The sequence below is a fragment of the Tubulanus polymorphus genome, chromosome 4 (assembly GCF_964204645.1).
Source record: "Tubulanus polymorphus chromosome 4, tnTubPoly1.2, whole genome shotgun sequence".
In the NCBI taxonomy this organism is placed as follows: Eukaryota; Metazoa; Nemertea; class Palaeonemertea; order Tubulaniformes; family Tubulanidae; genus Tubulanus; species Tubulanus polymorphus.
This window is the reverse complement of record NC_134028.1, coordinates 22,175,252-22,200,684: the sequence shown is the minus strand read 5'-3', so window position 1 is coordinate 22,200,684 and position 25,433 is coordinate 22,175,252. Positions and strand designations below refer to the sequence as shown.

At 40.3% G+C, this 25,433-nt stretch overlaps 1 protein-coding gene across 2 annotated transcripts in view; it reads right to left on the bottom strand.

The window, feature by feature from the left end:
* Positions 1-216: 216 nt before the first annotated feature.
* LOC141904184 (5'-3' exonuclease PLD3-like) overlaps positions 217-25,433 on the bottom strand; it is a 42,420-nt gene continuing 17,203 nt past the window's right edge. For both annotated transcript variants that reach the window (XM_074792735.1, XM_074792736.1), the window contains 9 exons: positions 18,664-18,950; positions 7,847-8,006; positions 7,301-7,415; positions 4,980-5,113; positions 3,448-3,615; positions 2,377-2,519; positions 1,568-1,724; positions 1,388-1,478; positions 217-904 (listed from right to left, as the gene is read on the bottom strand). In XM_074792735.1, the coding sequence (XP_074648836.1) occupies positions 705-904; positions 1,388-1,478; positions 1,568-1,724; positions 2,377-2,519; positions 3,448-3,615; positions 4,980-5,113; positions 7,301-7,415; positions 7,847-8,006; positions 18,664-18,950 (1,455 nt within the window). In that variant the 3' untranslated portion in view covers positions 217-704. The remainder of the gene's footprint in view (positions 905-1,387; positions 1,479-1,567; positions 1,725-2,376; positions 2,520-3,447; positions 3,616-4,979; positions 5,114-7,300; positions 7,416-7,846; positions 8,007-18,663; positions 18,951-25,433) is intronic.

The window sequence follows — 25,433 nt, the reverse complement described above, 5'->3', positions numbered from 1 at the left end:
GTCCATTATGCGATTCGGATACTATAACTGATTCGTATACAAGTAACATAAGCAACTTATACAAACATTGATTACAGCTTAACGAAATGAAAATATGATGTCTCGTTATAAATCACATTCAAACAAAAGAAATAGACAACATAGGAAAATACGATATATTTCATAATATAAAATATCAACACAAACGAATAGTTTTAATAGAAAACTCAGTCGCCGTTTTACATATCATAAGAAGTAATAGGCCGCATACTCAGGCGCCGCTTACACCGCAGTCGGCTGAGTAAAATAAAGTTCATCTCCTCGCATACGTCAAGCATTCATCATTCTCTCGAAAACTACCGAACCAGACCAGACTCTACTATACCTGACACGTATCTCCAATCGTAGTTCTTTTCCCCAAAACTGAGAGTGATTTGACGATAGTAATTTATTTAATCTCTATCATTCTGGATTTTTCAGGGTTTAAAAAGAAATATTTTTGAGGGTGCTGGTTTAGGTCTAAAATAGAAAACTCTCATGATAGTAGTCGTTAAGTCGCACACACATTTCCACGCTTTTCTCTAATACGTTACAAATCATCACTTTCCTCACACATTCTGAATTCTGACATCTAAATTTGAATTTCGTCCTTGTTTCTACTAAAATATTCACTTCGTATTTCTCGTATGTCAACTGTCCGATTATGTTGTCGACTCCTGGTGAAGCTACGCCGCCGGTATTGTGTAGGTCGGCGAGATGTGGTCGACGTTCTTTGTGTACTTCATCGAAGCCCAGTCTCTTAGGAAACTTTCGCGCAGTTCCTTTTGTAGCACTTTGTCCGGATATTGATACGTACTTCTGTAATCCAAAACCAAACTAAAACCACCGAACTTCTTTGTGTTGACATGACACCAATTGGAGACAGCTGAAAATGGAAATATTGTAGGTCTCCATGAATTGCAAAGGGTTTACGGATACACCTCCTGGGCTTGTCGTTCAAGTTTATAAATTGGATGATAGTAAGGGCGTTGACGGTAAGGTGGATGATAGTAAGGGCGTTAGTAAGGTGGATGATAGTAAGGGCGTTAGTAAGGTGGATAATAGTAAGGGCGTTAGTAAGATGGATGATTGTAAGGGTGTTAGAAAGGTGGATGATTGTAAGGGTGTTAGTAAGGTGGATGATAGTAAGGGCGTTAGTAAGGTGGATGATAGTAATGTTTTTGATAGTATAAGGGGGAGATAGTGAGGGCGTTGATAATATAAGGGGATTATAGTAAAGGGAAAACAAAGAAATAGATATGCAACAAATTCTGCACTTTTCGAAGGTTGTGGTAGTATTTCGGGTACAAAGTGGCTTGCTGGGCCTGCGTAGACGCATTGAAATGAACGTTTAGATGGTAAGGCTTACCTATGTATAACATGTTGTCGGTAACGATATACATGCTCGGGTTAGTCTGCGCTGATGTCACGTTGCGTTCAGCAGGCGTCAGTAACAAACGCTTTAAGAGTAAGAACACAAACCGTATATTCGCGAAAACGCAGATTTTCGATACTCATGCAGAAACGCCTAAACGTAGACGATACGTACTGTTTGTATGGAGGAGTTTTTCTGTTGGATCTGAACCGGTTTCAAGTAACCGTTCATTCGATCGCGAGTCGAATTCAACCAGCCGTACAGAACGCGAACATCCAGTTTCTTCGTGCTGCTAACTCGCTCCAAAACGTGTCCGACATTGTCCCACAGACTGCAATAGAATATCAATAATAATGATGATAATTCATCATTCAAAAGCGCTTTTCATTAATCTGAAAGCTTTTTTACAATATAAATATTTTGTTCATCGAAAACATGGGCTGATTATACATATCTTCGCATGAAAATGCTTTAAAGCAAGTTTAAAAGACACCCATATTCCAAGTTCACACACTGAACACGCACTGTTGCATTTATTCAGTTAGGCCCAAGGCCTAGTTTTATAGACTGCTATTGACTTAAAACCCTGGGGCTAACTCAATGATTCATTTTGATTGAGTTAACCTCTAGGTGAAAGGTGATACCCGTATACAAAATCAGGAACTAAATTGAAATGACGGTGAGAGACAAGCAGAGCATTATTTTCCGGAAAGAACTCTTCTGAAATCTTCCGGAAAACTGCTATGCGTTACGATCTAACAGACCCTCGCGAACTGTTGTTTCTGAATTTGTTAATCGCTGCAGTCAACATCTGACGCATATTAAATTAGTCACGTTCTCTCGGTGTCTTACGCTCGTTTCTACAGCGAGGCGACTGGGCTCTGGCTATTTCCGTCTATCGTTACGAAACCCGAGCAATACCGCATAAAAAATACCCGATCGCGGTTTTATCAATAATTAATCAGTATAACGTATTCGTTTACCCGCGCGACGAATGAAATCTGGCAGCCGACGAGAAATCTGTCATCATTACGTAGACGTAACGCGAGGCGCTGGTGACGATTTTGTTTAAGAGCGCATAGTCGCTCGCGTTTGTATTTACCGGACAGAAAAACGGCGCCGGGGCCTGAAATAAAAACCAAACAACTATATACGTTACAGCTACAACTACGCGCTTCAATGATATTTTCGAATAGTGAGAATTCATATAATTTTCAGTGTTATGAATATGATATCAGACAGGTTTTTGGATTTTCAAAAAGCCAGTGGTCATGTCACTTTCATCGGTTCTCGTTCATAGCTGTTTTTAACAATAATATCAACATGTTTAAACTTGTAGATTATATATTTGATATTTTTCAGCACGCGTTCATATTGCGCATCGATAGAGTTCATGTTAATGAGATGGGATAAATTGTCGCTAATTCGATTCATTGCAACCCGGTCAGAGGCGGGCCCAGACGGGAGAACAGTGAGCACGTGCTCCCGTCGCAGTTTTTCCGTGCCATTTTGAAAATTCAATGGAAATATTATTCAGAGTACTTTTACACCAGCAGCTAATCAGACAGCAGTCCGCGGCGCAAGATTCAGCTTATATTCTCCTAAATGTCCCTCGCAGGTGCCCGGGATATTGTACGTATAAAAATGCACTGAAATTTCAAAATTTTCCAGGCGCTTGACTTGGCTGTGTGGATATTCAACTTTTTCGTATATGCCCTTTCATTGCTTTGTGCTTCTGTCGAAATCTTCCCCTGAATCCGCCCCTGTCGGTTCAACGATACTCTGCGAATATGCTTATACGGCCCAGTTTTAGGACCATTGATGCAGAAATTATATTATGTTATGGCCCTGGAAGATGAATCACGTAGCCGCAGTTGTTTTTTTTTTTGCAGTTCGAGCCTCACCTACAGTTATCATTTCTAACGCTCTTTAAATCTCCGTTCCCGGGACATAATACAGAAACCCTACGAAAAACTACAATGAGCCGCATTCGCTGGGCCCAGTTTCATATAACAAGTTAAATCATTTAATCATTAGTTCACGTGTAAACTTACGTCTAAATATGCCAGTACGGGAATGACATACTCGTTCGAGTACTTCGTTCGCTGTAGTTTCTTTTTCTGACTGTATTTGCGGCTAAAATGCCAGTAATACTCGAATTGCTTACTGATATCCTGTACCAAACACGAACATTCCTGCATTTCCAAACCCATTTCCTTCACCTGAAGCGAAATATTTATTTCAGATTTCAGTGCTCACTAATTAATACCCTATAGTGCTGAAGATAATTTGAAAATTCTTAAAAATTCCACCCTAGTGTGTTGAATAACGGGAATACCACTATAGTGCATCTACACCGTGGTGCGGTGTATCGTAAGTTAGTAGTATTTCACTATGTTCGACAGTTGCTCCCATTGTCCAAGAGAGATAATCATTAATTACTAATTACATCAATACACCCCAGTGCGGTGTACTAGCAAAATCTATCACTGATTTATACACCGCACTGCGGTGTAGACGCACTGAAAAGGTTAAAAGTTGTTTATTTTTTCGAGCGATTTTTATCGTTATGTTTTCATTTACCAGCAGAGAAAAGAATTATCTTTTGATATATGAAATATAATTTCTGCTTTTTCATTCTTAAGATATATGAATAAGAAATCTAACTTGAAAGTTTTTTCACGCCTTGGAAAATAATACGGATATCGCTTAAACATTGTCGACGATAAATAAGATAATATTGTACATTATATAATATCAAGGATCAATAATTGAATTGATTTTACCGGCAACCAGTCTAGCCACGATATAGTGATAACGTGGTGCACATCATTTCAAAAATAATCACTAAATCACAAATAAGACTTATGATATATGTTCAATTACAAAATAAACACCAGGACCCGGTTCCACAGTTGTGAGTTAAGAGTTAACTCCCAGTTAAGATTAGTTCATTTTCAATGTTATAACTCCGAGTCAATTCTTAACACAGAACTGTGGAACTGGGTCCAGAACGTGAATTGTAAGTGTTAATTTTGAAACGCCAATATTGATGACGTGGTGCACATCCTTTCAAAAATAATCACTAAATCTATCACAAATAAGAGTTATGATATATGTTCAATTACAAAAGAAACGCAAGAACGAGAATTGTAAGTGTTAATTTTGAAACGCCAATATTGATGACGTAATGCGTATCGACTCACACATTTTGACCCCTTAAATAACGCTCGGCATCATTAGATATAAACACTGTAACGGTTTTTACGGTGTCAAAAAATCAAATACTTCGTTCATAAATACACATAGTCACAGTAGATTGTATAAATCATTTGCATTTTTTCAATTAAAAGTTTCAATTTGAGGTATTGTTCAATTTCTCCGATTATCTAATCATTTTTAGTAGAATTCGCGTCATGATCAGCGAGCGTCGGCTATTCACATCATCAATCGATCGAAATTCATTTTCGGCGCAGCGTTGATACTAAATGGCCGCGATGGTATTTTGTATCTGTATCTACGTATAGTTCAACCATCCCCGGCGGTATTGATTGTGTAAAATGACGGCGGCTTCTCGCTCACTCACCTGCGATAGCGATCTCCGGTTGAAACCTGCACTGCCAACGTACATCGTCTTACCGTCGATGATGAGCAGGTTTGTCGGGTAGAGGCCCGATCCTAGAAAGTTGAAGTCTAAACTGCGTACGTTGGCCCGCAAACCTGAAAATACGAAACCGACTCAGAAACTACCAGCATTTTTCGTTAACAATGATTATAAACATCATTATCTATACCAGCGCATACAAACGTTATGAGTTATTAATACAATTCTGATTTGCAATGAAATAACGAAGAACCCTCAGTGCACGCCGGCAGGATTCATTGGAAATATCAAGCCGTTGGGCTCCGCGTATATGGAGTACGGTGTAACGGAAATTCTCCATTTTAGAAATCGCAGTATACATTGCAGAGTGACATTTCCTATATTTCTACATGAATTCATACCCTCGCACTAACGGACGAGCTATGCAGTATACGCCCTGGCTCTGCAATTTCAAAATACGCTCTCGAAAGCCTACGTAATTCAATTATAGCAATTAAAATGACGGAATGGAAATTGGAAGGACCTGCGGTTAGAACCAGTTGCGTGCCGCCATTTTGTCGAGGTATATTTTTAGGTCGTTTTTTTTCTCTTTTCTAGAAATCACTCGTGTGGTGTTTTATATCTTATTTACCGGCCCTGTGATGGATTTTGACAACTCTGGCAACATTATAACCGCAATAATCTCTAGTTTTCGGTTAAGATGGAATCTATTTCACAAATTTAGACAAAGCGACACGATAGCGACGTACAAAAAAACCTTTGACAAAATACCCACATTTTTGCCACACGCATAAGAATACGCGAAGAGTACTACTCGACTTTGAAATTCGTTATTTCTAAAATAATCTTCGAACAAAATGGCGGCACGCAAAAAAACGTTTACTTGGAGATACGTAATTACGAATACCCGAAAAAACATCTATCATAAAAACCACCCAATTTCTGCTTTCAGGAATGCACGAATCAAATACAGTAAAACCTCCCTTAGTGAACATCTTCCTATAGTGAACAAACCCCGCAATGAACACTTTTTTCTAGGAACCAATATGATGTTCTCGCTTCAGTGAACATACATCTGTATACGTTATTCCCGGAAGCAAAAGTTTTACCGTATCGATTTTTACTAGTCGTAGGTCAAGGTCGCGGTATAGGACTCTCCGAATCGTTTGTGTATGCGTATATGTGAATTGCGAATGACTACGTCGTTAAACACCGTTCAAGACACTCAGATCGTCATCTACCGCGATATAAACGTTTTCCGAGCCTTGATACTTCTAAACCCGGTCGCCTATGATAACCGCCGAGTGATTCTTTTCATAAACGACAAGACACAACATCGTTTAAATGTCATTTCCACGGAAGCCGATGTCATTAATTGAATTATTAATCACGGCTGTAATCTGCCTCTACCCACACGACTGTCTACACGTTGTGTACGCCTCTGATTCGATGTCACCGGAGACGAAGACGAATTCATCATCCCTTAGTCGGGAAAACACGTGAAATCGAAATAGGATACGTAGATAAATCTTCGGAGGATAGATATTCCTCGCGCTATTAGAAGCGCTTATCACAGTGAACCTATCACCTCGTGCACCTCCTACTCAGTGTATATATGATATAAACCCTATTAATTTCGTATTCAATTTTGCTTAGATGAGATATGCTGATTACGTGTCGCGGGAGATGTTTTATTCCCCAACATCTCTACCAGGCGCATCCACCCACGACGCCAACGACGGAGTCACTATACGCATGCTCCCCCGGCAGAGATTCGAACCTGGTGGCATCGAGATTGCCACGGTACGAAACCCTGCCACACTAGACCGAGTGCACAGCTACACGCGCAGCTTAGATGATGCCATTATTAGCCATTCAGATATGCCATTTTATTTTGGCCCGGGTTTGTAGTTCTTCCGTGAAATTTTCCTCATTGATTTTACAACGAGCAATCTGATTGGTGCCGCAAGTTTTCGTGCGACGAAGCTGCGCGTGTACCTGCGCACCCGGTCTACTGTGGAAGGGGTTCGTGCCGTGGCTGAATGTAGCGATGCCATCAGGTTCGAATGATTCACTCATACGATGCATCACTCGACAAAATCACATTTCCCTTCGTAAAAATCTTTCATTAAATGAAAACTTATAATCAAGTAGCTTATGAATATGATCAAAAATCCACATGAATCTTTGATACGACGTTGCGTTATGCGTACACGGTGCCAAAACTATTCAATCGGGTTCGAATCCCGGTACACCGACCAAAACGTTAAAATCACTAAAAATGATCGCGATTATATATTTACCGTTCGTCCGTTGTATAATGTCGGACGATTGAGCATCTTTCGCGTTGAAGAGGATTCGGATTTTGACACCTCGTGTCCCCGATGCCTCATTTAACTGTTTTACCACATCAGCACCCTGTAAGAAATAGATCTAATCAATTTCATTCGAAATGCAGTATAGAATCCGCGCGTAGTTCGGGATCATTTGTGACCAATAAAAATTCCGGTTACACGGGAAATCTGGAATAAAAGTAATTTTCTAATATATTAATAAACAAATGGACTGTAAATATTGTCTGGATTAAGCCGATCCGGATTACTGAAGCGGATTTGACTATATCATTTAGCTGATATCTACGATTAGGGCCATAACGCTTAGTTCCTGGTATGCAAATGAGGGCGCCAGAACTTTACCAGGAATTTTACGTTACGGCCCGAATCAGAGCCACCATACATATCGAATGTGAATTACTTCTTTCGACGGTCGTTAGAAGTATGCATTCTTTAAAAAGGGGTTATAAACGTTCATCGCTGCCTAACAGAAAATGTAACCTTCGGAAATATTACCTGTTTCGTCGACGCGGATTCCTGCGAAAGGTCCCAAGTATCGGATACTATATCTATAGACTGCGTGGCGGATGAGATCAAACCTAGCCAACTTTCACTCGTAGTTCGCACGCTAACAGTCGCCGGTAAACCGTACGGTGACGTTTCAACTAACGTAAATCTGAATGAAGATAGGATATCATCGTTAAATCTACGATACAGTCTTCGAATATATAGTTGAATGTCCATAAAAAGAACAAAAGTTTCATATTCTTTCATTTCTATATCACGATATGATAATATACGTCAAAACGTTTTTGGGTTACCGCTTGCAAAGACAAATCTGAACTGACAAGAAAACTACGATATACTGACTACAAAATTATGTATTATCTTTCGTACATTATCGTTTGTGTCGATTTAGATTTTTTGAGAAGGGGACATATGGTATGATAATAAGTGTCAATACTGCGACAACATTACGACGGAAAAATGATTTCGCAGAATGATTTTACCAGTGCTGAAATTTGGCAGGAGCCTGAACCTATGTTTTTGGTCGGACCATGGCCCGCGTCGAACAAGCACTTGGCACCAAATTTAACCCGGGACAAGCGCGCTCGAATGCGATCATGTTCAATGTCTGATATCGGGCGTCCCCTTTCGACAACGAGCAATGTCCGTGTCCTGTTACCGAAGACGAGCGATTTGGTTCGACGCCGATCAAATCGGGTGGTTGCTCGAGATATGCTCGGAAACATCGCCCGCGTGCACCATAGGCTTTAGTATCAATGATCATCGTCGTCAACGCGCGCACTCGCAATAAGCCGATTTATCATGTATTAATTAAAATCATACGAATACTACCAGCATTCATCGTGATAATTGATGAGATACATTCCCCGCTACGCGTGCAAGAAGCACTACTCGTCGCAGAGTAAACAACTCCAAAAACAGCAGAAGTGTCGCACTCAACTCCCACTCGCAATTATCCGACTCGGTCTCACCCGTTTAATTTCGTGTAAATCACAATCTTGCTCTGGTGTAATCCTGCTTCAGAAGCTGAGTGTTGATTTATCAGAGGTTTTATTGATATCTACAGTCCAAACAGCAAAAAGAACCTTATACCCTTAGTCTGAATTATTGTCGTTCTTATTGAAACGACGATTCACACTCGGTATATAAAGTTCTTTGAATAACTAGCGTTAGATTATTATTATCATTGTTTTTATTTAACGGATGTTATAAAAAGCTTTGTATAAAGCTGGACTCAAAGGCTAATTGATAACCTCTGACATATACAGTCGAACCTCGTTAGTACGATTCTTCTGTTAGATTAAACCCGTTTATCACGATGATTTCCAACATGCCCCAGCGAAGATATTTATATCAATGAAACTTTGAATAATACCCGTTTGATACAATCTCATCTTCGAGCGTGATACAATAAACGACGATCCATACTATCATGATGAATAAATATTGAATTAAATTGAATTGAATCGACCAGGCCAGGTACTCATTGCAGTCCTCCCCGGCAGGGATTCGAACCTGATGGCATCGAGATTGACACGGTACGAAACCCTGCCACACTAGACCGAGTGCGCAGCTACACGTGCAGCTTACTTAGATGATGTCATTATTAGCCAATCAGAATCCCGTTTTATTTTCAGCCCGGGTTTTCCGTTTATAGTGCTTCCGTGAAATTTCCTTCAGCGATAATACAAATCCCCCTCTTGCGTACATACTTCTATGATTGATCCCTCCCTGTAAAAGTGAATCTGTCAGGATCCATGATGTGAAATGGGCAAAATTCACCAGGATTCATCAGGGCTCCGGCGACAATGTATGTATTGACGAAGTCATCAAGAGCGGGGAATTCCCAGGAAATCCCATAAATGTAAAAATCGCATTGTGTTTCGTGCACAAAGTACGCACTATAAACATGAACCCTCCCCTTAGAAAAGTATGTAAGCTTCGAGCTCGCCCTTCCCCTCCCCCTGTACGCTTTTGCACGGATTTCTAAAAGCCTTCCTCCCCTACGTGCGCACGTACTTTACGCACGGCCCTTTATCTTTTTATAAGATAAGCAAAATAGATTTGGCAAGTTTCACAGATACACTCCATTTTCAAAGAAATGTCCGCGCGATCGAAAAGACCAGGATATGGCCGTCGCTTCCTCTTCGATCGCGACACGATTAACAATATCCATACTATCAATGAACGCACGCTAAACTGACATCGTAAAAAGTAACGCAGCCGTCGATAATGTTTTCTTGATGAAGGTTTCTCAGCCCATTTGCCACACTGATTTTCACGTATCGATTTTCGCCACGTGTGTCGCCTATTAAACGCGTGCTGAAATTGATACCTGTCACCCGATGACGGGTCTGACTCCCCTGACATTCGTTTAACCCTGACACGACTATCAATAAGCGATGATTTTTTTGTCCTGCCCTGAAACAGCTCGGTGATGAATATTTTTTTTGCTCGCACAGTGGCCGGTGAGTCCGGATCGTATTTACCGATTCGGTCCTGAATACGGTCTCAGATTTACTCGTTCCAACCGTTGGTGAAATTGATTGAATTTGTGTTTATGATTTCAAATAAATCATAAACTTAAGGAGACTTTTCGGATTTCATCTTTCTCGCTATATTAGTGTTCTCAATTTAATCTTACTAGTGCCCTTAGAAAATATAGGATTCGGTTCTACAATTCATATTAACTGTCCATTTAGTATCTTTTCTGTATCGCATATAGATAATGATTTCGAAAATTGGGAATAAAACGCTATCGCGAAATCATTTTCTTCATTTTACTTAAGTTCGAGTCACTCATGGGCTCTATGCGTTCGTCGGTTTGACTAGCGAGGCGTGTTCGATCATTATCTCTCCAAAGTTATCACCGACCCTTGCTGCTCATTTATCTGACGATAAATCTGCCCAAATCCCGTGCGTCTAATTCCCGTCCGTCTAAAGATAATTCTGCCCACATACCAGCTGCCCAGTACTCATCCGTCATAAGATATATCTGCCCGAATCCCAGCGGCCCGAAGCCCATCCTTGAACGGATGGTAAGACATCGAATGCAAACGTGTAGGTTTACAATGGATTGAATAATTTCGTTCTGTAAACGACTGAAATGTAGCTCGTTACTGTTTTCATGCTTTAGTTCGTATCACTTCTGATCTCTTGATAAGTCATTTTGCTCTAGATAACCAGGTAACCAGAATACCGTTTGCAACGATTTCATTTTATATCACAGTGCCCCTTCCTAACCGATTTCAGGAACATGCTTGCAAACGGTATTACAGGAAATTCCCTAGTATTGAAAAATTTAAGATGTTTATGTATGCGACCGGAAAAATCAGGAAAAAACGTCAGGATCATTTTCATCAAAAAGGAATTGAAATATGTTTCACTTGGGCTTGTCAAGCCGAATTATATGTTTTCTGTAGTTATTATAATTTTCTGTTTTGTTCTGTGCAAATTGCTTTTTGTTGAGCATTAAACTAAACTAAACTAAACTATATATATTAAACTAATTATTATTCGGTCGGGAATTAAATTTCGTTCACTGGTCGCCATTTATCATCGAATAACTTACGCTACGATAACCAACTCTCGGAAACAACCGAATTATTTGTCGAGTGATTGTGATATCTGAAGAGGAGTCGTTGAAATCGTCGAAATCGACCACAAGCTTTAATCATATCTCCTCTCCCCCCCCCCCCCCCCAACAAGTATTGACGAGCGAAGCAATCAACAACGCGCGCATTTCGAGTATGATTGAATTTAGAATCTCACGCGCCGATGATGACATTTTAAACGACCGTCTTATATTCGCCGCAACACGACTTCAACCGTTTTGGATGATATACGAACGACCGTCTACGGCGTCTCTTCACGCGTCAAATTAGCATCGACTTCATATAGACTTGTTTCGTAATTTTTTGATGTTTTGAATTCTGAAATTCGCAAACAACACTGATGTCTTCCCAATTCCAACAGCACTGATCGTTTATATCAAGACGCAACGGCGGCTTGGGAAATTCGATCGAGCTTTGAACAAACAAGACAAGAGTTTGTCTTGGTGTGATACTCTCGACTGCAAAAGACGTCGTAACCAGCTACCGGTGCGTTTGGTATGTGCTTTATCTTAACGCGTACGACGAGATGTAGTTGATGATGGATCTCCAGCCTACAGGGGTTCGTAGCATCATCAATTAACACTTCAAGCATTGAGTTTCGCTGCGGAGGTTCGGTTCACGATCGAGTGCCGGTCTCTACCGCAGGCGCCGGTGTACGGGAGCGTGCGTATATACCGTCTGCCATGTGACACGACGACAAAACCGTTCAACGTCGTGCGCATGTTGTTAATCCGCAACAGACGCGAAGCAACGTGACATCGCACGTTCTACAATCGCTTACGTCGTACATCCAACGTTGTCTGCGAGGGAAATCCGGCAACTCGGCGAACATCCGTTTTTTCGAAGCGCAAAAACCGGGTTGGTAAGATAGTAACGAGCGATTGAGCGCGATTTGAACACACGTTCTAAGAAGTAGAACGCCAGAGAAAAAGATGGCAGATATCGCCAGTGGCTAGATTTAGCTCATTTCAATATTCTATTTCACGGAAAAGCAGATAGATAACATCAGAAAAATGAGGTAAACAATCCATTTTTGAGGAAAAATGAGGAAAATACATTAGAGATATTGTAGCGCGTATTTGCACGTGGGCCCTTTAACGCCTTAAAAGTCGCTAAAGAGAAGACTTGACGGAAACTGAGAAACGGATAAGCTCGTAACGAGATACCTCAGTGCCGAGGGGTTACGGAAGCGTCCTGGGGACATATCTATTAAAGATAGTTTTTCGAGGTTAATTCCGAGTTTGCAACTCGGAATAAACTAGTTTTCTCAGTTAAATGCGATTTTTGAGGGGAAGATATTTCCCCAGGACGCTTCCGTAGTCGGCAATGTTTAGTAGGCATTTTACATTAACTAAGTGTAGCCTTGATGCACTATCCTTGTACCTTTTTTTCTTCTTTTAACGGATTAATTTCCGATGAACCAATTTGAAGATACGAAAGGTTTAGGAAAATATACGAGGTTGACAACGTACAGAAAAGCATAACTTTCAACATTTTAACACAGAATTCAACTCATAACACGTAGCCGAACAAAGAGGTTCATACAAAAAAATGTCAGTACAATGTTACACCGTGCATACTAATGCGCGACGCACTTAAAAGACCAGAGGCCTTATAGTCTACTTCACAGACAAGATCTTGATGCATATCAATTTAACAATGATGGGGTCAGCCGAACTGAATGGTCATAATCGCGCAGTGCTACGTGCTAAAACGACATCACCTTGACCATTATAGAAAAACCGGCATAATTATTCCATATATGGATATAAACTATGCTACTTTAAAAACAGGGCCCGGTTGCAGTCCAAATGTGGTTTTAAATATGAATACTGGTATTAAGTGATTATGTCAGATACAGAACTAAGATGGACTTAGTCTTAGACGTAAGGCCTAAGCCTTAACTGTGTAAACAGGCCCCAGTTGACCCATACAGCGTTTCATAAGTAACGAATCTTTTTCTTCGATCTGGTCCATTTTGTAATTCGACTTGTAATCTTTATTTCACGCTCCAATAATACACCTGAAAGCGACGTTATTTGCGCCGCCGCCGCTGCTGTGCTGCAGTTTAAATGGCTTCATTTCGAAAAATAGATTTAAAAATGTTGCGTGTACCACTCTCATTACCGATAAAACGCGGTTGGGAACTATCAGTATTAACTGCGGCTCATGTCGCGATTGTATATTTTTATTTACACTCGCAATGAATTGGCCGAACCATCAAAAACTGTATGGTCGACTTACGTTGACTAGTTTGTGCACACTGATGTGTACCTTATGGTCCTACGCACACGGCGAGGTTTTCCTTATATCAGGTATACGTGTTAATCAGGGTAATTCAGGGTAAAGCCCGTCGCAACCGCCATGAGTGCGACCAAGAACGCGTGCACCGGGTAGGTTTCGTTATATTCAATTCAATTCATATTTATTGACGCCTTAGGATACAAATACAAATGGGTAATACATGTCAATAAACATACTACGCGTACTAACAAGACAAGACAACTAGAAAAAGAAAGAAACCACCCCACACGACGGCGTATAGTTTGATAGTTAATGTACAGGGTTTTCTGCTTGGGGGGGAGCTTTAACAAGCAACTCCTCTCTCCCCTAGCAGTACATAAATTGATGTAAACAATAACTAACTTGGCCACTTCCGTAACCCCCCCCCCCCTCACCATACGACATTAAAAAACGAAACTGTAGGATGCTATCGAGGAGATCAAAGGTTGAAAGGTCGGATGTATCAACGACTGATGAGACCAAAGAGCGGCCTCTCGTGCCCCGGCGCACGCGCTTAGAATAAGAACTCTCGCCGGACCACTCGCGGTGTGCGTTGGACTGGAATACGTGTTGACATTTCGAAATAAAAACCTGAATTCTGATCAAATCGATCGAACGAAAGATTATCGTAAAGAATTTCATCGTCTTTAAGCCACAATCGCGCCGCGGAAGATGAGGATACGATATATCACGACGTGGTCACACGATCTTAACCTCGCGAACACGCCGCACACACCCGCGCACACACACACAACCAGCCGGTAGGTTGGTATATATTTCATCAATCTATATTGCGGAAGGAAGGTTGCCCACCATACAGGATATTAACGCACCACGTGACAATGATAATAATAAGTTCATCTTTTATTAATGTTTGCAATAAACATTTTGTCGGTTAAACTGACATTTGCCGCGGACTCGTTATTATAAATGTATATACCCTGGTCGCATTTGTGGCTGATATCATCCGGTATACCTAGAATCAGAGATCCCCGACCAATAAGTCGATGCCACGGACGCCATACATCTTAGTTAGTGACGGCTATTGGCCGGTGTAGCGGACCAGAGCTGGTCGACGTCTCAGTCTGTCGGTCACGTGACCTTAGCGTTGATTGATCCGCCTTTTACGAAGCGTCGATTTGTTCGAGGAGATACTTTCGGAAATAAATTGTTTCTTCGCGAAATTGAGTTTTTTGTCATTAATCAGTTGCTGTTAAATGAGCGCGTATGTTCGCCGCGAAAAGCTGAAAACTCCACTCCACGCGCTTTAGCAGCAAGCTCTGATACATGACATACTGAAACAATGCAATTTCACGGCTAAATTCTGATACTAATATTTCTGAACGAATTAATGAATAATAAAACAGCCCGTATTTAGAGGTGGGGGTCGGGGTCGGGGGTCGGATGGTCGGAATGACGCTCATTAACGAAGTTCCGCTCAGATGCCGACCTTAAGAAAATTTGAGCATCGATTTCCAATGATTCACTTATTGGTACCGCTGGTTCATTCGTTTTCGTTCAAAATATGCACGTGCTTCCAAACTAATTGGATTTGAGGCCAAATTGTAGGAAAAAGTAGCAAAATGTTCAACGCAATATGCTAGAAGTTGTGAAATTGCTTCTCTTTGAATGTCATTTCTCCCACACGTACCGGTACTCCCACAGGACTCGACATTGATCTTAAAATAGGGATTGTCCCTGTTGTTTATTTGGTTTGTAAATTTCGTTAGATTTTTTGATTGAGTGTCCCTTACAGACCCACCACACCTGCCGGGAGCGAAACAGGACCCGACATTTGCGTGGGTGTCCTGCAAAAAGTTTCATGAAAATCGAGAAGTCACAGGGAGGCCAGTCTGGCAGGCAGTGTACAGCTAGAAATAGCTTTGTTTCCAGTTTGAAAGAAAAGCAATCTACAGATAGATTCCACGGTTTAATTAATTGTTTACTTCACAACCAGAGCACAGGCCCGCTTAATTTAGTTCCAGCGGACGCGATTAATACTGTTCCGGTGGATTGTTTGGTGTTTGTTTTTTACGCGAGAGCGTTTGCGCTCTGCATTCGGAATCTATACTATAACGGCGAAGACCGTCGAAGACACAACAACAAACCAAGCGAAGTACGCGCGCACAGGAAGACGCATAGTTAGTAACAAGTCCCGAGTGGTCCATTTTTCATGGTGTTTTATGCTTGTACGGAACGTGTTGTGCAATGATGAATGGCAATGCGAATAGCGTGGTAAATGTGTTAATACAACGAAGAAGAAACGGCGTTGTAGTAGTGATCGGTGAAAGAGGCAACGACTGCAGTAAAACTCACAGACTCGTGGAGAGAGAGAACGATCTTCCCATCAGGGACCGGTCGCAAGGGAGCGTTTTTGTTCGGTTCAGACATTAGAGTCCATGGTTCAGACAACAGAACCCCTTGAAACTAAATCGACATATTCAAGAGTTGATAATAGCAAGCCTTAACATAGATTAAAGAGTGCCACAATAGGTTCTTATGCGATCATCAAAATGACACCCCGAATTTTCGGCTGTTCTTACAAGCCATCATGTTAATGGACCAATAAATGGTTTGCGAACAGGGTTTGTGTTGGCGTGAGCTTCGGCGGCCAGAAATCAAACCCTGACAAACGAGGATGTGACCAAGTGGAATGACAATTAGTCAACATATTGCGTACAATCCTATTTCATATATTTACACGTGACACGAGAGATTGCCTTTATATCTCAATGATCGGATTAGATTCGTATCCTCAACGGAATCATAATTAGTCTACTAGTAACAGAATCATCAATCGCGTATTCTTAATTGCATAAATCAAAGTTTAACACCCAATTTTACAAGAGTGCTGCCACAAGGAAGGGGCAATTAGGAGTTACCAAATTAACGAATAATGATAATAATGTAATACATATAGAAACAATAATGATGATGTTAATAATGATAATAGTTGATTATTCCTGAAGATTATACGGATATACGTAGCTGAAAAGTCGAATAAACTACCTAGCTCATGGAAATATTCCAAACTATTTTATACACGAACTCAGAGGGTTTTATCGATGTGTATAATGAGGACAACTTCAGTATTCTTACAGATTAAGTCTAATCGTCGAAAAACTACCTAGCACATGGAAACATTTCAATCACTTCTTTCATTCGTAGTGTGCAGGGATTTTATATTATCTTTACAACACGAACTCGGAGTGTTTCATCGATGATTATAATGAGGACAACATCCGTATTCCAGATGAAGATGACTGTTAGGAAAAAGTCGAAACGTCGAAAAACTACCTAGCTCACGGTAACATATCGGACCCGTCATTCTTTTGTGGGATTTCATCTAAAGTTATCCTTGCCGTGCCCCTCTGCCCTGGTTGGTCCGCGCGCGTATCCAGAAAACACGAAAGTAATCGCGCCTGTCTTCCGACCGCAAACATCACGCAACACGGGTGACTTTAAATTACATTTCCATCCAAGGAATGAAGCAAACGAAGGAGCAAATGAACTAGTGTATAACTGAATGAGTTGCGAGCACGTCAATTCTAAATGTATGTATGCGCTAGCGTGTGGTCGATGATTTGGTGACTACATGTCCTGTGGTAGACAGTATATATAATATAGTATTGTCCCCCAAAATGTCAAAAGACTAATTATCTTCTGGGAAAGTGTGTTCAGAAATTACTGGCAAACGTCCCCGGGGTGCGATCCGCTGAAAATCCTCGGTACGTACCCCGCCGTTTCAGCAATTATAGCAATGTCGATGTTCGCTTGATGGATGAGCTAAGTACATGCGTTCGCATAGATTTGTATCTCTGTATAACGTGCGCCATTTAAAGATTGGTTTTTATGACAGCGGGCGGCGAAAAATCCTGGCAAATGCGCGATAGAAATTACCTGCGACACGAAGCAGCAAACAACGCGGAGGAGAGAGAGAGGGATAATGATGATGATAATGATGATGATTTGATGATGAGACGATAGAGTCGGCGGGTCTCACGTCTGCCTACATAATCACTACGGTAGATCATATTTTGCCAATCACTAACCGTGACAAATTGTTTATTTATCGGATACAGCTCTATCTGATACATGCTACATGTCTGGTGAGGTTAAATATACATAAAGCTAGAAATCCCGATCAATGGCATAGAAGCGGAACTAAAAGCCTAGGTTTCCCAGTGCAGCTCAGCTGTGGAAGGGCACCTGGAACATTTTGAACTTTTAGGGCTCTAAGATGCAATCCGTCAATTTGGGGCATCAAATCCTTCTCTCTTCATCCACAAAATATGAAATTCTAACCCGTTCAAGAAATTAATTCACAAAAAATAAGAATTTTAGATTTAAGTTAATTTCAGTTTTTAATTACTTCTACCAGAAGTTGCAAAAAGAAAGGCACTTCTATAAACTCGGGCGATGGTAGCGGTAGGCTGGATCCGCCCCTGCATGGAGGCTGATACAAGAATTATTCTCTGTTTTATTCTACTTCTAGGCTGCACCTACGTAGACCAGAATACATTCCAACTATTCCGGAATAGTATAATCTGTAAACCTGAGAAGTGGCCGGTAGAGAGTTTGGTAGGTTTTGATTGGTCTCTACCGATTCTGCGATTCTCTTCGGGCGCGTTTGTTTCGACCGGAATACGCTCTACCTATTCTGGAATAGCGTAATATCTGTGAACCCGATAGAAGCGGCCGGTAGAGAGAATCCGGAATCTTTAATCCGGAATTGATATTTCATCAACCTAACATTCAATCATGGACTCTAAAACGAAGGAGATGGAACGATTTCGGTTTATATAGTCCCTGTGCTTTTATATGGTCTATGGTTCAATCGATAATTACCTTTATCGGAACCTACGTTCTGATGAGAAGGATAAAAGAGCTATGATTAAAAGTGCCTACCTGCAAGGTCCGAAACAGTCCCTGTTCGACCACTGTTTTTCTTTGGTGCCGTTCGCCGAACCCTCGTTATTCCCGCTACCAGTCAGAGAGCCGACGTTCACTATTAACATCGTTAGCAGAAACAACAGCAAACTGACGGTAGACGCCATAATGCACGATATCAGTCGACTCATTCGACCCGTTTGACAGCATTGTTTTCTCTGGTTTTGCCTGCGTCTGTGATCCAACATCAAATCAACCCGTATGCCCGTGATCGAGTTCGGAACATACTGGATTCGATCGCTGGTCTGAAAAAAAGAAGTCGGACTTGGTGTAATTTTAGTTCCAAAAAACCCCGGAATAAGTTTATCTGCAACAATCCGATGACTCATCTACTGAACTGTATCACCAAAAAAAGATTGACTATTCTATCGGGTTTTTGGTAAAGTTTTCAATGGTTGACGATACGCTGACTGTGGCAATCTGTGATTCCACCTGTGGCAGGCGGGGATCTGCCAGGTTCGCTGGTTGTAAACGTCTTCAGGGCAGTCAATTTAAATTCTTTATTTCTAATCGACTTTTCCCATAAGTGAATAGAAACTATTCCAAACACCGAGTAGAAAGATGAAATTGGTATAATCGGTGGAACGTGTAAGAATGTTTGGATTCAGGAGTTTAAAAATTCAGTTCACTTTATTAGAAATGAACTATTTTCGACTAGAGATAAGATAATTCATTACTGCCCAACCATGTCCATGGTACGTGGAAGGAAAATGATTTTGTTTACAAATATTTTCATATCAAAAGAACACAAAATCATTTTAAAAACATAACAAGGTATTTACAATATATACAGATTGGGCGCTCGTCACGTCATCTGTCGGTGATATACGGATTCCCCGAAGATTTACGTCAGGTTTGCTCGATTTACATCGAACGCAGGAGACACCGAACCACGACGGACCCTCATCGATACCTCGCTTGCCATAGTAGTCGCCTAGAAGTGCCGTATCCCATTAGGTCGTTGATAATAACCATTCAATTTTACGGCGAATTGAGTGTTTTTTGATGGCAATTCGCGTATACGTTAACGGGTAATAACTGTAATTTGAGATGGGAAGTAAATATGTGCTGAATTCGGGGTCAATGAGAACTCTGAGTGTAAAAGAAGCGGCGCGATTGCACGGGGAAGAAGAATTGACCCGTGCTCAATCAGAGAGCGCGTTCACACGCAAACCACTCACTCGATACTAAAAACTCTCAAAATGAGTCATTTCGGAACCAGTTTCAATTAAAACGCAATCATTTGTCCCGTGCAAAGATTCGCTCGGGCCTGGTCCGACGTTTTGGCCAGGGCGAAAATCGGTCGTGTGATCGCGGCTAGAGTTTTGAATGTATACGGTTACCCCGTGTCGGGTGAGAATTGAAACACATTGTTGCGTATTACGTCACTATTTTGTGCCCTCGCTTGACGCATCTGTTCATCGAACTGTAAGCGAAAGGGAAGGCCAACTCCGTGACGTCACTATACATCTGCCTTTGCTATCTTCGAAATTTATCAGCGCCCTCACCGGTGACGACAAACAATAGGTTCTCGAAAATATTTTCGATTATATTAATCTTTTTGAGCATTGAAAAGTTTTTCGAGATTTTGTAGTAAGACTTTTGTAGTAAGATAAATTGAGAATAAAGACCCGACCGGCAACCAGTCTACAAAATCTATTGTTTATCACCACCGGTAAGGGCGCTGAACAAAATACAAGATTTTTCTAGCAGTGATTAGCGGATTTTAGAGGAGTCGGTCTTCCCTTTCGCTTATAGTTCTATGGTCTGTTACAACGAGTAAATGGAAATACGTTAGCTTAATCATAATTGAATTCAAAACCGTGTAACCGTTACGTCGTTATGGGTTTCAAACATGTGACACGTCACGGGAAGAACGTGCTCCCGAAATTATACGTGTTTAAGGATGGTCTGATCGTTCTCGCGGTCGCGTTTAACCGCGTCGCGTTGATCAACGATAATTAATTCAATTAAAATCCGCAACCCGTGGAGCGTTTCTCGAACGAGTGAATGGCACGGCGCGCCGAGTCTGATCGGGTCTCTCCACGGCGCTACTGGCGTTCTCCGGTTTGCGCCGGGTATAGAATTGCGCTTTGAGAAACGGTCGGAATTAGCGATGCCTACTCGACCATGTTACCGCCGGGAACGAGAATCGAGGGCAGTAAAAGTGGCCATTTATCACGGCTACGGCGTCGTGACAGTGAAAAACATTGCGAGACACAACAACTGACAGGGATACAGACGGCTACATACAGAAAATACCCGAGTATCCAGAGACATGCGTTTTTGATTAATCCGACTCTTTTATAACCGACTGTATCCGGGAAGTTGCCATACATTACCGCCCTACGAGTCGTGCGTCTGTTTTTTTTTTTATAAAGGACCCGAGAATAACAAACCAACAAAAAACAACCAGCAAAATAGTTTTTCTTACTCATAGTGGTTGATGCTTTTATATTCAGTGGGAGCCTCGTGGGCCTCAGTCCTGGTGTATAGCCGCGATCACGCGAGCAAATTTGACCCGACCAAAAATGCGCAAGCCAAATTTTAGCACGGCTCAATTGATTGCTTTTGAATTGCAACTGGTTCCTGATCATTTCGTTTGCAATGTTCCAAATTGATTATAGTACTTTTGTATTGTAATTCTAATGTATCCTAATGTACATTGATGTAATTATTGAGAAAATAAATGTGATATGGTATGATGACTTTTTTAACGCTTAGAGTCAAATTTCAGCCGGATGACTGGTTGAACTTATGGATGGAGTACTTCAAGTCGAGCTCTTGATTATTGAACGTTCTAAGAATACGGACAACAAACGTCACGAAGATCTTAATAATGAACTGATAACTATGTTGACTGTCGGTGATAATAGACCTGTCGTCGATACGTCTATGTAAGAGACCTGTACAAATGTTGTTTATTATTAATCGACAAGAATGACATCTATTGAAATAGTCGTCACAACGGTCGCTTTATTAACGGGTTTATCCGAGACCGATCAGCAACTTCGACTAATCCGTCTCCATAAAGGTTCATAATTCTAGCGCGGATATTGCTAGTAATCGAACTGATGTTTGTTCTCGTGTTCACTGCTGCACGATCGGACAACACCGCTATCAATCAGATAGAGTTTCCTGTAAGAAAATTGTATATTGCGGCATGAAATCCCTTTCCCGTATGAGTTACCATCATAGAATACCTGGGCAGGGTAGTAAGTTACTTTGTAGGTGTAAATCCTCAACCCGGGCCTGGTTTTATGTAGACTGGGTATCAAAGTTGTCCCTAGGTCTGTACTCTCAACCTGGACCCGGTTTCATAGACCGGGTATCAAAGTTGTCCCTAGGTGTATACCCTCAACCTGGACCCGGTTTTATAAACTGGGTATCGAAGTTACCCCTAGGAGTTAATCCTCCACCTGAGCCTGATTTGATAGACTGGGTATTCAAGTTATCCCGAGGTATAAATCCCCAACTTATAGGCACGGTTTTATCATAGAACTATAAGCGAAAGGGAAGGCCAACTATAAAATCCGCTCGGTAGCGCTAGTAATCGTGTGTTTTGTTCAGCGCCCTCACCGGTGGCAATAAACAATAGATTTTGTAGACTAAATTTAGCGTTTTTCGTTGATTTCTTTAAGTCTTGATACCAAATCTTGAAAAACGGTCAAAACGGCAATGCTCTCACAAATTAAGATAATCCAAAATATTTCCGAGAACCTATCGTTTATCGCCACCGGTGAGGGCGCTGATCAATTTCGAAGATAGCAAAAGCAAATGTATAGGACTTCACGGAGTTGGCCTTCCCTTTCGCTTATAGTTCTATGGTTTTATAGACCGATTATCAAAGTTACCCCTTAGGTGTGATTCTTATATCTGGACCCGGTTTTATAGACTGGGTATCAACATTACCCAAACGAATAAATCCCTAACCGGGGCCCGGTTTTATAGACCGGCTGGCTATCAAAATTACCCCTTGGTGTAAATTCTTAACTCGGGTGACAAACACTATACATTGTAGTAACTATGAATGACTCAGCCCAGCAAAATATCTAAACATCTTTTCGAATAACATTTTAACAAAAAAGGCAATATTAGTTCATGTTCCTGTATTGTTCTATTTCTTCTATTGTCTTTAAGTCGCCGAGTCGTACGGAGCACCACGATGCATAATATTGTTTCTTTCGACGTAACGTCGGTTTCCAACGAATCGACCGACGAACGCGCTCCACTCCATAAACAAGAGCAACGTCCTTGCCGTATTTATATACCGGTGAAACGGTTATAGTTCAAGGTCTCCCGATCGCTCCATCGTGCATTCGGCGAGTTTGATTGAGTCAGACGTGGTACATACGGACCCCTGCGTCTAGTATTACGCGGCGGAAACAGTCCGGCCATATACATAATAGTTGCTCGATGACTGCCGAAGAACTATTTAAACAACATGCCCCACAAGCGTGTACAAAGTAATTTCATGCTTGCATACACGTCACAAATGATCGAATTTCTTACCAATTTACTTCATCACGCCAACAATGCATCGGCTGGAAAAAACCGTATATCGGTTGTCGGGAATCGAATAGCGAATTTATCGACTTGGTGATTCGATAAACGCTGTTACCAGAACGGCGTCATCGCTTTATTGTGCCGTTGAAATTTCCTGAAAATCAGATTTATTTCTAGAGATGATATATTTGATCAGGATGTGTGCACGTGCGTGCTTTTCAGTTTCTTCTGGCGCACGTTTTTTTTTATTATTCTACACCCGTGGACTTAGCATATACGCAAACACGGGGAACACTCCTCGGGGAACTACAGAAACATGAAGGATTCTGCGAAGATGCTTTTTCAGACGATTCAGAGATCGGGTTATGGCATATTTACCTACCGAGGGCGGAATTGGTTCAGTGCCGATCTATTGTCGTATAATACGGCGGTATTTCCATCAGTTAAGAAGTAGAAGATTTGATTATTCGACTGTCAAACTGTTGGCTCCATCGAAGATAACGATATTAAACCATATGGATTCAGTGATATACCGCGTTTATACACAGTCGACGGCGAAGAGACCGAGTCTATACGACTGTGGAAATTGGATCACACTTAGATACGAAACGGCATAGCAGATGCCGCAGATGCCGGCTGCAGCTGATGATGCTGACTGCACTTTCCAATTTATCACGACAGTCGCCTATTGATTTACGATGCGTATAAAAGGCCAATCTTGTCGTTTTCGCTATCGTGTTTCGTATAGCGTTCGGTCGTCGCGACGACGATGATGCCGAAACAAACAACAACAAAATCTGCTCGCTCTACTTGGAGGACTCCGGTACCCCAGCTATCCCACTAGATGGCGCGCGTACGAATCAATATGATCCCTTCAATATTGTAGATAATGCATGACATATTGTTGATAACTTTGCTACATGTTGTCAAGAAAAATTTTCTGTTGTTTTGTAGATATTGTATGTGTATCTTATATAGTCTTTTTGTTATGTTTGGAGTGTAGATACAATCCTAATTCCCTAGGACAACCAAATTTAAGTTCGGTTAATTTCAATAAACTTATAATAATAATGATAATAATGATAATTACTATTATTATTATTATTATTATTATTATAATTATTATTATTATTATTATTATTATAATTATTATTATTATTATTATTATTATTATTATTATTATTATTATTATTATTATTATTATTATTATTATTATTATTATTATTATTATTATTATTATTATTATTATTATTATTATTATTATTATTATTATTATTATTATTATTATTATTATTATTATTATTATTATTATTATTATTATTATTATTATTATTATTATTATTATTATTATTATTATTATTATTATTATTATTATTATTATTATTATTATTATTATTATTATTATTATTATTATTATTATTATTATTATTATTATTATTATTATTATTATTATTATTATTATTATTATTACTGTTATTGTTATTATTATTATTATTATTATTATTATTATTATTATTATTATTATTATTATTATTATTATTATTATTATTATTATTATTATTATTATTATTATTATTATTATTAATATTATTATTATTATTATTATTATTATTACCACTACCACTACCACTACCACTACCACTACCACTACCACTACCACTACCACTACCACTACTACTACCACTACCACTACTACTATTATTATTATTATTATCATTATTATTATCATTAGTATCATTATAATACTAATCTTTATTTACATTGGAATTATAACATAGTATAATACTCTTATTTGTAGACACATAATTAAATAGATACATATATTACAGAAGTTAAAATGTAAATACTAGAGTTGTAGTCTCCCACATAAAACATCACACTATGGAAGAGGGTTGGGGTTTAGATGGGTTTAGGGTTTTATAGGGGTATCAGGAAAATCGTATATCTTGATAAACTCTGATTCATTGTTGAGGTTCGTATATTGCGCGACGTTTCACCATCTGTAGAATTTGAAAAGTTATCAAATATTAGAAAACGAATCTGAGAAAAAATCCGATATCTTTGACCGAATGCACACCAGCGACACCCGGTGGATCGTCGCTTGCCACAAGCGGGATCTGACACTGTCGGACAAAAAGTCCTCATTAATTACGCGAAACTAAAAGAAAGATAAAAAAAACACCAACAAAAGCCATCGCTGCTGCGCAGTCGATATTTCCGAG